Raw genomic sequence first — 13471 nt, 5'->3', positions numbered from 1 at the left:
TTCCCTTCTAAAACATCCTGAATGCCTTGATACGCCTCTGATACACCCCACTGTAGCTACCTTGAGAGTCCCCTGAAACCCTGCATGACTCCCTCTTCAAATATGTTAGCTACTTGCCTACTCCCTAAACTTCTTTGCAACCTTGAGATCTATTAGCCAATAAACTGATTCCAAATAGGTTATCATTTTATTTAGACGTAGGTTATTTACGCGATCTTCATTAAAGTTATCCGTAGCACAGGCGGTTTCACAAGAAAATAGGGAGAGGACCTCAATTGGAGCCTATTAAATCTTTCAGGTAAGCGTTACTCTGTTACCCACAAGTTACGGTAAGGGGTGACATCAAAATCCGCATCAATAAAGCGAAACAAATGATAAAATAAATTATTGAAAGATAAATAACTGCACTAGATAAAATGAATTTCACTCTCTTTTGTTTATGTATATCCTTAATTATATGTTTCTTAAGAAGTCAGATTTGCAGTGAGCTCATTAATTGCCATTGCCGGAGCTTCAAAGGAGCTGTTGTGGAAATTACAACCATCATTTCTCTAGTTGAATCTCGTTCTGGTTTAGGATTTCTCAATAATTCTCGTGTCATTAATCAATCCGTTTGCACTTGATAGGTTTGTGTGAAATCTGTCTTTGAATGACATATTTATTTTTATTTGCACTGCCTCAATGGGTCAGGGATTCGCATCGGTTGAGCATAAAAGCCTGCTCGGTTAACATCATTACATAAAAGAAACGAACCACTATCACTGCACTTGTTGCTTCACTGAATTGCATAATTTAGGTGTCGGTTCGTTTGTATATAGAAAAATTATATACCAATTTGTGGATATTTATAGCTTCGCTAATAATACTCGTTGGCTGACTTAATCGCTAAGTTGACTATCATTACAGATGAGATTCGTTGAGATGTGTGTTTCCTAATACATACATTACTCAGCTATATTTACAAATGAAAATATGAGAAAAGCCCTCGGCTGGAAAAGCTCCAACCGGCTTTCAATTGGCTACTGGATCACACTGAGGCAGGTAACGAGACGAGGAGGTGCCTGCCCCTGCTGGCTCAATACGTTTCTTGCATTTGCTTGGTCGTTTGCTTCGACTCGCTCTGCCCGGGCTCGTTCCACTTCTGTACGACCGCGGATCCAAACAGGACAAAGACCACGGCCGGAATGATGTAGGCAGCGGCTCCGATCGCAAACACGTACTGCCACTCGTCCATGGTGCTCCGCTGGGCAGTGAAGTGTGCCACCAGCATGGGCGAGATGAAGCCGCTTGTCGTTCCGACAAAATTGATGATTCCATACAGTGTGCCGGCGAAGTTCGGCGCCAGGTCCTGGGAGTTCTGCAGATTGGTCATGGTGGAGGCGCCGTTGAAACCCAGCGAGAGGGTTATGATGGCCACGCAAACGTACGGATCGAACCCGGCGTAGATGAGCCCCACGAGGAACAGTCCGGGGATTATGTGAGCTGCAATTAAAGTAAAATCAGTCAGTCAGCAGGTTGCTTTCCACTTTGGACACGGTTGGAAAACTTGAACTAATCATACGGATCTAATGACTTGGCGGCACTTGCTGGAGGTACACGATGTGGAACACGTGGCTCACATGGTGCAGTAGGTCATAAGATCGTTAGACTTTGGTCTTTGATGGCTGGAATGTCTTGTGAGTGCTTTCATTGCAACGATGCTATTTATAGAACCAGCTTTATGCGAGAAGCTCTTGATGAGGTGATTTTTTTGCTGTTAGGCACCTATTCGAGATATTTTGCAACATAAAAGTTGTAATGGAGACACTGCGCCCCTTTGTCGATGGCAATTATAAACCTGAACGACATGAGGTGTATTGGAAGAATGATGACATGGATTGATATTATGATTCCAAGCATCTTTACAGAATAATAATAATGATAAACAATTATAACAAGCTTATAAGTGCTTTTGAAGTGACTATGAGTTACGGGTGGTGGGTTCGATTTGAGAACGGTGCAAGTACTAAGGTAATTTCCGTGACTTCATTGAGCACAGCGTATCTTCGTGTCTGCCATACGATGCAAAATGGGCATTGACAGAGGAAGCTGAAAAGTTCCGTCAAGAAGAAGAAAGAAGAAGCTTCTTGTGGCTTCACACAGCACAAAATCTGGGAGACTTTCAGCACAAAATAATTGTTCATTGTCAAATGTCAAATGTCTGGTGACTTTCAAGACATAGTCTGGAAGACTTTCAGGACAAAGTCCATTTAGGAGGACTTTCAAACTAAGTTTAGAGAACTTTCAGAAGAACGTCCGGACTACTGGCAGAACAAAGTCCGGAGGACTTTCAGGAAAAAGTCCAGAGATTTATCAGGTAAAAATCCGGAAGGCTTTCAGGACAAAGTTCGATTCACTTTCAGATGAAAGTGCGATGGAAAACTGCGGATGACTTGGCAGACAAACCCCGGCGGACGTGCAGGACGAAGTCCGGAGGATTTTCTAGACAAAGTTCGGGGAAGTTTCAGGACAAATTCTGGAGGACGTTCAGGATAAATTTCCGATGACATTCTGAACTTTCAGGACCTAGTTCGGAAGATATTCTGGGCAAATTCCGGAGGGCTTACAGGACGAATTCCAATTTCAGGACAAAATCGGGAGGACTTTCTGGACAAAGTCCAGAAGATTTTCAGGACAAAATCCGAAAGACTGTCAAGAAAACCGGTGGAGGAATTTCGGGATAAAGTCTCCAGAAGATTTTCAGGACAAAATCCGTAGGACTTACAGGGTGAAGTTCAATGGAAGTACAGGCTATAGTCCAGAAGACTTACAGGATAAAATCAGGAGGATTCTCAAAGCAAAATCCAGAGGACTGTTAGGGCAAAGTCCACATGCCTTCAGCACAAATTTTGTACGTATTTTAGGACAAAGTCCGGAGGACTTAGGATAAAGTCCGTAGGACTTTCAGGACAGTATCTGAGGGACTTCCAGGACAAAGTCCAGAGGACTTTCTGGAACATGTTTGCGACAAATTCTGGAAGACCTACAGAGTAAAGTCCGAGCAAGAGACCGAGAGACTTCGAGAACAAAGTCCGGAGGACTTTCAGGACAAAGTTTAAAGGACTTTCAATGCAATGTCTGGAGGGCAATCAGGATAAATTCCGGAATGTATGAAAAATAGGTTATGTTCATACATTCTTCAGAAAAGTTAGGTAGTTGAAGAATTATGCAAAACAAATAACATGAACAATGTTTTTATATACAGCCATTCCATAGAAAAACGATATAGTACAACTCCGATTATCGTGAAACTTGGCGGGTTCGTAGTTCTTTGAAAATAATTAGACCCGTATTTTTTTTATTTCGTCATTAGGGTTACCAATTTTCAGATAGGGTGGTCCTAAAAATCAAGGTTTTTAAAAACTGAAATTAAAAAAAAATCATAATGTTTGTACCAGTTGATCGATTTTAAACTTCTTTTTTTTTTTGTTTAAAAGCTATTGAATTCTAGTTTTCAGGAAAAACACGCTGAATGGGTCAAATCGTGTTCTTGTGCAAAAAATATGCAAATATAGGGTAAGTGTTCCAATTATGGCTATAGTACCAATTATTCGCCATGGTTGATTTTCACCCTTTTACGATGTAAATCAACAAGAAAAAAATGTGAACAACAGATCACGTTCATAAAAGATGGTTGCGCTCATTTAAATTCCACATTTTGCTCAAATTATGGTAGATAGAAATAATTTTCCTTATAATTTCGGCTTCCTTGCACCCTTATTCGCCATAGTATACCAGTAATGGCTAATCCCATAAGAAATGCATGCAAATAGTGCGAAATGGAACCGAAGTTAAAAAATGTATCCATAACTGATACACGGCTCCTATCATTGGCACACGCTGTAATAAATACATAAAATAGTTTTGGCTCCGTTTCTATATTTTTCCTGTAAAGTTTGGAAACTAAGCTATCTTTTAACATATTGATGACATTTGTTGGTTTTTTCGTTATTTCTCTACAAATAGTTTTCCTTAGGTAGTGCCTTAATTGGTACAGGCACCTTATTAGTTTTTTCATGTTTTCAAGGTCTCTGGACTAAAGAGGCACCCTGGTTTTATATTTTTAGAAAATTCAGGAAATTTGGCGTAACATATCAAAAAATCAGAAATGTGTGTTTTTTAGTTTTTTTTTGAAAATAGGGAGTCATATAATTTGATACTAGCTGTTCAAAAATTGTTTAAAATTGTAAATTCTCTTAAACTATGCCTTGTATTGCTTTTTTGAGTGATTCCTGGTCTTTTTGGTATCCTTTATTCTTAATCACTTAACCTAATTTACAGCTCTTTTGTCCACTAGGGTACTACGTGAGCGATTCCAATTGAACGCTGCACTTACACTTTGTACAGCGCCTAAATGTATTCTATTCTATTCTACTGTATTGAACTGGTTTGCCTTTGTGCTTCTTTCATTCTTCTACCTTGTCCATGGTAGAATGATGAGCACGATGATGCTGATGTGTGGCTGCTGCTCCTTTTCCAGTCCGATTGGGGGTCCATTATGAGTTGCGGTTCGCCGATATCCAAATTCCGGGTCCGTTAGAGCTATATGCTCCGAAGAGGGTCAGGTGCCAGCTGCTCTCGGGGGGAAGAGCAACTGACGAAAAATTGCAAGTGCCGGGGCTGGGTTCGAACCCATGGCCATCCGCTTATGAAGCGAACGTGTGGACCACTGCGCCACGGGCCCCGACATTTTTGGTATCTTTTAATATAATCAAATAAAACAAAATGTTTTGTATGGGAAAATTTGACCTTTTATTTTCAAAAAATCATATACCAAAAACTAAGAAACATACATCTCTGATTTTTTTATATGTAACACCAAATTTCCTAAGTTTTCTGATAAAAATATAAAATCAGGGTGCCTCTTTGGTTCCAAGACCATAAAAACGTGAAAATGCTAATTTATTTGCATTTTTCTTGCAAAAAAACGCAATTAGGCCCATTAATAGTTATTTATGTAATGAGTTGCAAAAAGTTGATTTTTTCAGCACGAGTCGTACATTTATCTAACGAGGCTTGCCGAGTTTTGCAACGAGTTCCATACAAAATTTTATGCAATGATTTTTTTCATAATGCAACCCATTTGAGTTGCATAATATTCATAATGCAACTCAAATGAGTTGCATTATGAACATTATACAACTATTTTTCATTATGCAACTCATTTCAGTTGCATAATGAAGCAGTTTGGAAAAAATGGCCATTATTATACCCAAATGAGTTATGTAAAATTTAAATTATGATACTGAATTGCATAAAAGTATTTTTCCTAAAAACTAAAATTCAATAGCTTTCAAATAAAAAAAAAATAAAATCGGTCAACTGGTTCAAAAGTAATGATTTTTTGAAAAATTTTAGTTTTTAAAAACCTTGACTTTTAGGACCATCCTATCTGAAAATTGGTCACCCTAATGACGAAATAAAAAAAAATACGGGTCTAATTATTTTCGAAGAAATACGAAGCCACCAAGTTTCATGACAATCAGAGTTGCACTATATCGTTTTTGGAATGGCTGTATAGAAGCTCATACATGAGTTAAATTTCATTTCAAAAAACAAATTTTCGATAGAAGGCTCGGATCGTCGAGTCACGTATCTTTTGAATCAATGAAGACAAAAATCCATGCTGTAGGCATAACATTCAAGATGTCGGCCACGATTCACAATGGTGGCTGTTTTGAGGAGTTTTCGGCTCAAACATCATGCTATATGAGAATATTTGGGATGGGGAAGAAGCCCAGAGTCCTTCAATCGCCCTAAAATATCCAAGATGGCGGACCAAAATGCGACTGTTTTATAGAGCTCAAGGTTCTACAACCATGCAATATGGGCATATTTGATAAAATACACAGTTCGAAAAAAACCTGTAAAATTATGACGGATCGAATGTAACAAAAGGACCCCGTCATAAATGATGGAAATTTTTGTGCGATCCTAAAATTACATTGCAGATATCTGTTAGAAAATATAAAAAATAATTGAGCTTCTAGCGAGAATTGAACTCAGATCCTTGCGGTGTGAGTAGCATGCCCGAGCTCTCTCGGCCATCTCAGCTTGTAGAAAAGCAGACAGTCAAAGTTAAACTGTTTCTACCATAATGCACGAATTCCCGACATGCTCCGGCTGCTGCAGAGAGTACTGAGAGAGACAACGGGGAAACCGCCACAGCTGCGAGCAGCCGTTCGTTTAGCTGATGACGGAGAGTGGCTGGCATGATTTATAGCAGATGCATGTAAATTTAAAACGAATATGCTTTAAAATCTGTAAACAAGCCGTCTGACCAGCAGCTGGCTGCTCGGCTAACGTTGAATGTTCGTGGTTTACATTTTTCTGCCGCAAATTTCAGTTGATCTTCAATTTACGTGCTGTTTAACTTTCATATTTTTTTGATGTGTAGTAAACATGTCCGGAGTCTTAAAATGGCGCGAAGTATATCCAATATGGTGACTCACAATTCAAGATGGCGGCTCTTTTAGGGAGGGTTAGGCTCTAAAATTATGCAATATGAGTATACAGTCGGAACTCGCTCGTTGAGCCACAACCTCCACCCAACCAACGAATTCGATTCGATAGTTGGGTGAAGTGACATCAGCGCAAGGGGCGTGCGCATTGTTTTATTTAAATCATGTTTAGTTTGGAAGTGTAAAGTAAAATTTTTCAATTTGTTTTACATTTAGAGCAAAACTGATATGTTTTGCAAGATACATATATGGCCAATGCGAGAAATAATTATTTTAACTCATTTTTAGCCGGTGAAGTGAAAATATAGATGTTTATGAAACCACCCGGGCCAAAATTCAAGCACAAAACTCTATCAATGATCGACAACATAAAGATTGCCGATGTTTTGCATTTGTTTCGAAGTAATTGTACATTATTGTTTTTTTTTTTAAGAAATACGAAATCAGGGGGATGACGAAGGGCCAGAATCATCTACCCAGCATTCAATTCAATATGGCGTCCAATGTTTTTGTTTTGATTGCTTAATTCATGGAAAATACGCGCTGGAAACATCGACACTGCTTCGCTGCGACATATAATATCGTGCAAAGTGATAAGGAAAGAGAAACTATCATCAAAAACAACGATTTCGTTTGAAATGTGTAATTTCTGAAATAAGCACTAGCAACACACGAGCCACACACCCGAAAATCAGGAGCAAGTTAGGGTAAACCGACCAGAAAGTGGGTACCAAAACGCGCCGTACCAAAAATGATGTTGGGTGGAGCGGCGATGTACCGAGTTTGACAGCCGTGTCACCCCACTGTATGAAATAGAAATTCTTCTCGATTATCAGTAAAGTTTAAGAAACCAAAACTCATTAGCTCGCCCCTCGGAATTACAGATTGGTTGTCATTTTCAGTTTGACATTGCATTATGACATCTAGGTGCTTTTTAGTTGGCTGACAGCTCAACTAACGGAGCCCCAACTAAAAAGTCACCCAACTATTAAGCCCCCAACCAGCGGGTCATAACTGTATTTGGTATGGCGAAAATGTCCAGAGTCCAAATATGGCGATCAGAATCTCCAAGAAGGCAGCCCAAAATACAAGATGGCGGCCCAAAACTATGTAATGTGGGTATATTTGGTATAATGTCGTCGGATTCTAACAATGGTAACAAGATTACATATCCAAAATGGCGGCCCAAATCCATGATATAGCGGCCAATAATTCAAAATGGCGGGTGTTTCAAAGAGTTTCCAGACTCTAAAATTATGACATATGTATAAAATTGCTTTGAGGGAGATTTCCGGAGTTCAAAATAGTCCCCAGAATATTCAAGATGGTGCCTAAAATGCAAAATGGCGGATCGGTTGTTTAGGGAGTTTTAGGCTCTAAAACCATGCAATATGGGCATATATGGTAACATAGGGAAGATCTCCGGAGTTCAAGAAATGGCTATTAGAATATCCAAGGTTGATTTAAGGATGTTTAATCTCTAATCCTACACACCAATTTTTTTTCTGCTGAAAATAAGCAAAGTTTTGCTGAATTTTGCCGAGCTGTAATTCCAGTAATCAATTCAGTAAAAAAATCTACTAAAAATGTCAGCAATTTCGGTTGTCATCGTTGTTGACAGGGGTTTGCTGAACGATCAGTACTTTGTGCTGAAATTTCAGTGAATTCGACCACAACGGTGTTTGCCACCGTTTTACTGAAAAATTTTACTCAAAGGAGTGAGCATGCATGATAACAAAAAGAACGGAAATAAATGGTGCTTAAATTGTCTGTTTTTGGAACAGGATGGACATGGAGCATGGCCTGAAGAAGGATGCTAATACCCTACATCGCACATGAGATGAAATTAAATGCCATAAAAATCTGGGCCAGTTTAATACAGGTTCGGCTCAATTGGGTTCTTTAGGGGTATCCGGATTATTTTGTAATTAGATCCTCCACCCAAAAATTAGTCGAAATCCAAAATTTCATAAGTTTTGGAGTGCGGGAACTATTTTTAAAATACATTTGACACATTCTACCGTGACGTTACAACGTTTTGAGGCCTTTCTGTCAGATTTTCCACTATAACTCGTAAATTCGACCGTAAACCCTCAAATATTTTTGCATAAGGACTGTTAATTAAAGAAAGTGGACACCTGTTTTTCAATTGAAAATATGTATTTTCGAACAAATTCAAAGATTTATGTTTTATAAATGACAATCAACATACATGTGGCCGAATTCACGTGAGTTTGAACATTTGCTTCGCTTTTCGGAAGAACGCTCGGACTTTCCTCTTGATACCTCCCATTAGATTCTGCACAACTTTCTTTGTAATTTTTCGTTGTGCCGCAGACCAATATTTTTTGAAGCAATCAACAGAACTTGCTTCTATTCCTTCTTTCTTGAGATGCCACTTAATTATTGTCCAGTATCTTTCCACGGGACGCTGTTCAGAGTAGTTTTGTGGATTTTGCCATTTTTTGACAAAATCGACTTTTTCCGTCTTGAGCATCTCTAGTGTAGAAGAAGCGTAATAAGCGGATGACAGATCCGCCTAAAACAAAAGAGGATCCGTATGTTTTCAGTAGATGGGTAGAAGTCGTTTTTTGATGCATTCCTTTCTGTTATTTTCACCGTTGATTGTTCCCGTTGTGAAATACGAAGAACTCTACAAGCCACATGAACAATTGGCTTGCCACACCAAAAACTTTTCCCAAAAAATTTCAGTTCTGATGTACCTTACATCATCTGGCACATCTGTCTCCTGCTTAGCGTTAAAAAATTGCGGTCCCGGAAGTGTATTAGTAAGCCAATTCTCGAAACGACAACTTTTTGGAACACTATTTGTGCAGAATTAATCTGCTAGTCGCAAAGCTAATACGACCTATCGCTCGAAATTTCTTACTTTTTCCGTTTTCTTTGAGTGTGTTGCCGAAGTGAACAATGTTTTTACACACTGAGCAAGAATTCACAATTTTTTGTTTAGTTTTCACTCTAAACTATTGGTAAATAGATGTCCACTTTCTTTAATGAACAGTCCTTATTCGGATTCCTTGTAAAATTTCCAAATATTTATTTCTGTGTACGCTACTAATTTCCATTTTTAACATACATTCCCAATAAAAACCAACTGTTCAGCAGATCATACTTATTGGAAATTTTACAAGGAATCCGAATATGTTAAAATATTTGAGGGTTTATGGTCGAATTCACGAGTTATAGTGGAAAATTTGACAGAAAAGGCATCAAAACGTTGTAACGTCACGGTAGAATGTGTCATTTGTAGTTTGTATGGGATAATTTTTTTGTTCGGGTCGTACTGTCATTTTATCAATTGAACTGTCATTCTATCCACGAAAATTAGAACTGATTTGTTATTTTAACCATCAAAACAAAGCCATTGAAATCCAATAAAACCACGTTCTCTCTCTCTCTTCTTGGCGTAACGTCCCCACTGGGAAAAAGCCTGCTTCTCAGCTTCTATGAGCACTTACACAGTTATTAACTGAGAGCTTCCTCTGCCAATGACCATTTTGCATGTGTATATCGTGTGGCAGGCACGAAGATACTCAATAAAATCACGTTACACTCATAAAAATGACCTCTATCGATTAGGCTATAGGAAATAGCAATATTTTATTCACTAAACAGCCCAATTAATCACACGTGGATGCGTCATCCACTGACTGGGGTACTCCCAATCCTCCTTTCACTACACCAATTCGAACTGCAATTACAAGCCAAACTTGCAAAACCAGCTTTCCGGACCATTCTAGAAAATCATGCTATCGAACCACATTCAAATGCGGCAGCATAACTTACTTAGCCCTGCTTAGCCCACAGTGTTGCTGTTGATGGGTCAGTCTATTAATAGCGGCATGTATTGGATACCAGAAGAGTGGCATTATATTTATGTGGGCATCTGCTGACCACGGTCAACGTGCTCGTTCGGATAACTTGACGATTTGTATTGGTATTTCAATAAAATATTCACAATCACAAGGCGGAGGGCAGCAGCGGGGCTGATTTGCATCTTTCAGGTTGCTGCAACATTTTGCCATTTCTTCATTGCTCTGCTTCAGTGGTTAACAAACTGGTGTCCACGACTGTTGTTTCAATTTGAAGTCAATGTTTTTAAAATATCTCTTTTGCTTTCAATTCAAATTCTTATGCACATTCAAAACGAATATTGAACTTTTATTTGTTCTGTTTTTTTCTGTTTTTTTTCGGTAGTAAAAAAATGAATGTTAGATCTTTTGGGCAGCATTTATTTTTCGGGCACTTTTTCTGTAAAACTTGGTTAAATACAGGGTGTATCTAGCTGTGGGAAGAAAATTTACACCATTTAGTTCAAAACTATCAAAATAGAATTGCTGCTAAGAAGAGCCTCAACTAAACATATAAAAATAGAATAGACGCTTTTATGGAGAAACAGAGATTCTTAAGCGCAGGAAAGCGTGGATACGAACGCTATGACGAGGTTTTATGTAACTGTCAATGGTGCGTGGCACATAATTCCATCAGAACACACCATAAGCCCAATCCATCTATAAGGGTTTTACAGCCCAACGTGGTCAGTCAGTTTGAGTAACACTGCTCCTTCCGCAGTCATTAGCAAGCAGTTTGCCGGCCGCTTCCAATCTCTGGAGCCGGCTAGATATGCTGGAGGGGCGGATTGGTCCAAGGCAGGCGATCGGATGTTTTTGCAGTTTTGTTTTGGTTACGGCCGTTTGCTGCTCTTATATGACCAGCAACGACCGAACCTTTCCGGCCGGTATTGGTAGTATTCCGTTGCGAGTGGAATTTCTTTCTCGCTAGGTTTCTTTTGTGCCGGTTGTTTGTTTGCATTCCGATCATTTCTAACAATATTCATTCAACCAACAGCTGCCCATAAAAAAGCCATTGAAAAATTAGCAATGGGAGATTTCTGCCTGAATTGCGCAAAAAAAAAGGTCGATCGTTCATCAAATTGAGTGTTAATGATTTGACACCTGGCACTCGAGAATGTCGATAACTTCAAGTGACTTGGAATGCTATCATGAAAAGTTCAACTATAGTTTCTCCTCAAGTTAATTGCGTCAGCGATACTTACAGAATAAGCAGAATGATTTGCGGATGGTGGTAACACTGAAGACCGATTTCTTTCTCAAATAGTCACCGATGCTTCCAAATCCAAATGCAGCTAGGGCTCGTGCCAAATACGGAAGAGCTGCGAGGAATCCAGCCTTAGCTAATTTGAAGCCAAGGACCTGTTGATTGAAATGAGAAACGTTACGATTAAACTATATCATTCTTCATTTATCATATAACACATACCTCACTCATGAACTTGGGCGCTGCCGTCAACAGGAAGTACAATCCCCACAGGTTACCAAAATGCAGCACCAAAAGCGCAAGGAACGGCAACGAAGTCACCATCTTCAACACCGGCGGCAGCAAGTTCTGCTTGGAAATGGTATCACCCAGAGACTTGATGATATAGTCCTGCTCTTCCTTCTGGATACGTGGATGTTTGGCCGGGGAATCCGCAACGATTATCAGCCAAAATGTCACAACAATAGCAGTTATCACAGCCGGAACGTAGAAGGCGAAGGACCATCCGAACGTTTCGATGAGGACTCCAACCAGGGGCCACGTTACCACGGTTCCGAAGGTACCGCCCATCAGAGCGGAAACGAATTTCCCCTTCTCATCTGGGGGAGCCCAGCGTGAGACGAGGTTGTGCAGTGCCGGGTAGAGGACGCCCTGGAAAAGAAAAGGGGTTCGATGTTAATGCTTATTGAATTGATGGTGTTCAGATCTACACGTGGGACTTGTATACACACAAGGTTTTCTAGTTTGTCATGTATAACATATCTATAACTCCTGGAGGACATCCAAATAAAACTACTGAAGAATTTCCATAAGGAACTTCTGAAAGATTCGTAGAAAAAAAATCTAGAAGACTCCCAAAAGGAACTTTCGAAGCATTCTGACAATAAACTTCTGGAGATTTCAAGAAGGAAGTTCTGGACGAATCCTTGGGGAATTTCCTAGAAGGCTTTCATGATTGAATCCCAGAATTTTTATTTTGGATTATTTCTACCTATAATACTATGAAGAACTATTTTGGGGAACTCCAGAAGAAGTTCCTAAAGGAGTCATAGGAGGAATTTCTGATGGAACTGAGGTCTGGAAATCTTTTAGATATCCAAACAAAAACTTCTCATCGAGTTCCATGACATAACCACATAACCACAGTGATCGGGCGAGATTACCCGGAAGAATCCCAGAAGGAATCCCGTGGGTTATCTTAAAGTATTGCTGGAGGAATTTCATGAAATGACTTTAAGGTATCCCAGCTGTTCTTGAAGAAAACCCTGAATATTAGCAAAAACTTACAGAGGAAATCCTGATGAATCTTCTAACGGAAATCTCTAAGAAACTCCTGTTGGATTTTTTGAAAGAACTCTGGGGATATTTGAAGAAAAAATTGTGCTAAAATCTTCTTAACCCTTGTGCAGTCGCATTTTCGGCCACCCTCAGTGCCAGCACGCTCACGATGGCAACTCGGTATACGATGAAACTCCTCTCGGATTGTGGCAGCAAATCCTACGAGACAATTCAGAGGATCATGCTTGGAGGCATCAGAAGAGATCCCAAAAGAGCTCCTTGAGGCAAATCGATAAGATTGTCTAAAGAGATCTTATTGAAACTAGTAATCAAACAAGAAATTCCTGGAAAAACCTTAGAACAAGCTCATAGAAGAATTCTCGGTGAAATTGATGTGATGTGATTTCTGTAGTAACTACTGTAGGAATTTAAAATTATGTATGTGGCTGAATTCCAAAGAAACCTTTGGAGGAATCTCAGAAAGAACTCCTTGAAAACATCCAGAAAAACGACTTATATCAAATAATAACTAGTAGAATGGTACAAAATTAGAGGGATTCTAGAAAAAAAAGTATTGTTAAGAGAATTCTAAAAAAAATCATAAAAGAATCCCA

The 13471-nt window shown here is 39.2% G+C and overlaps 1 protein-coding gene across 3 annotated transcripts in view; it reads right to left on the bottom strand.

The window, feature by feature from the left end:
* Positions 1-623: 623 nt before the first annotated feature.
* The window catches only part of LOC109411570 (sialin), a 78331-nt gene continuing 65483 nt past the window's right edge, over positions 624-13471 (bottom strand). For all 3 annotated transcript variants that reach the window (XM_029865659.2, XM_029865658.2, XM_019685117.3), the window contains 3 exons: positions 11802-12230; positions 11578-11734; positions 624-1482 (listed from right to left, as the gene is read on the bottom strand). In XM_029865659.2, the coding sequence (XP_029721519.1) occupies positions 1076-1482; positions 11578-11734; positions 11802-12230 (993 nt within the window). In that variant the 3' untranslated portion in view covers positions 624-1075. The remainder of the gene's footprint in view (positions 1483-11577; positions 11735-11801; positions 12231-13471) is intronic.

Source organism: Aedes albopictus, chromosome 3 (genome assembly GCF_035046485.1).
Source record: "Aedes albopictus strain Foshan chromosome 3, AalbF5, whole genome shotgun sequence".
Taxonomy (NCBI): domain Eukaryota; kingdom Metazoa; phylum Arthropoda; class Insecta; order Diptera; family Culicidae; genus Aedes; species Aedes albopictus.
The sequence above is the reverse complement of the archived record's forward strand: the minus strand, read 5'-3'. Positions and strand labels throughout refer to the sequence as shown.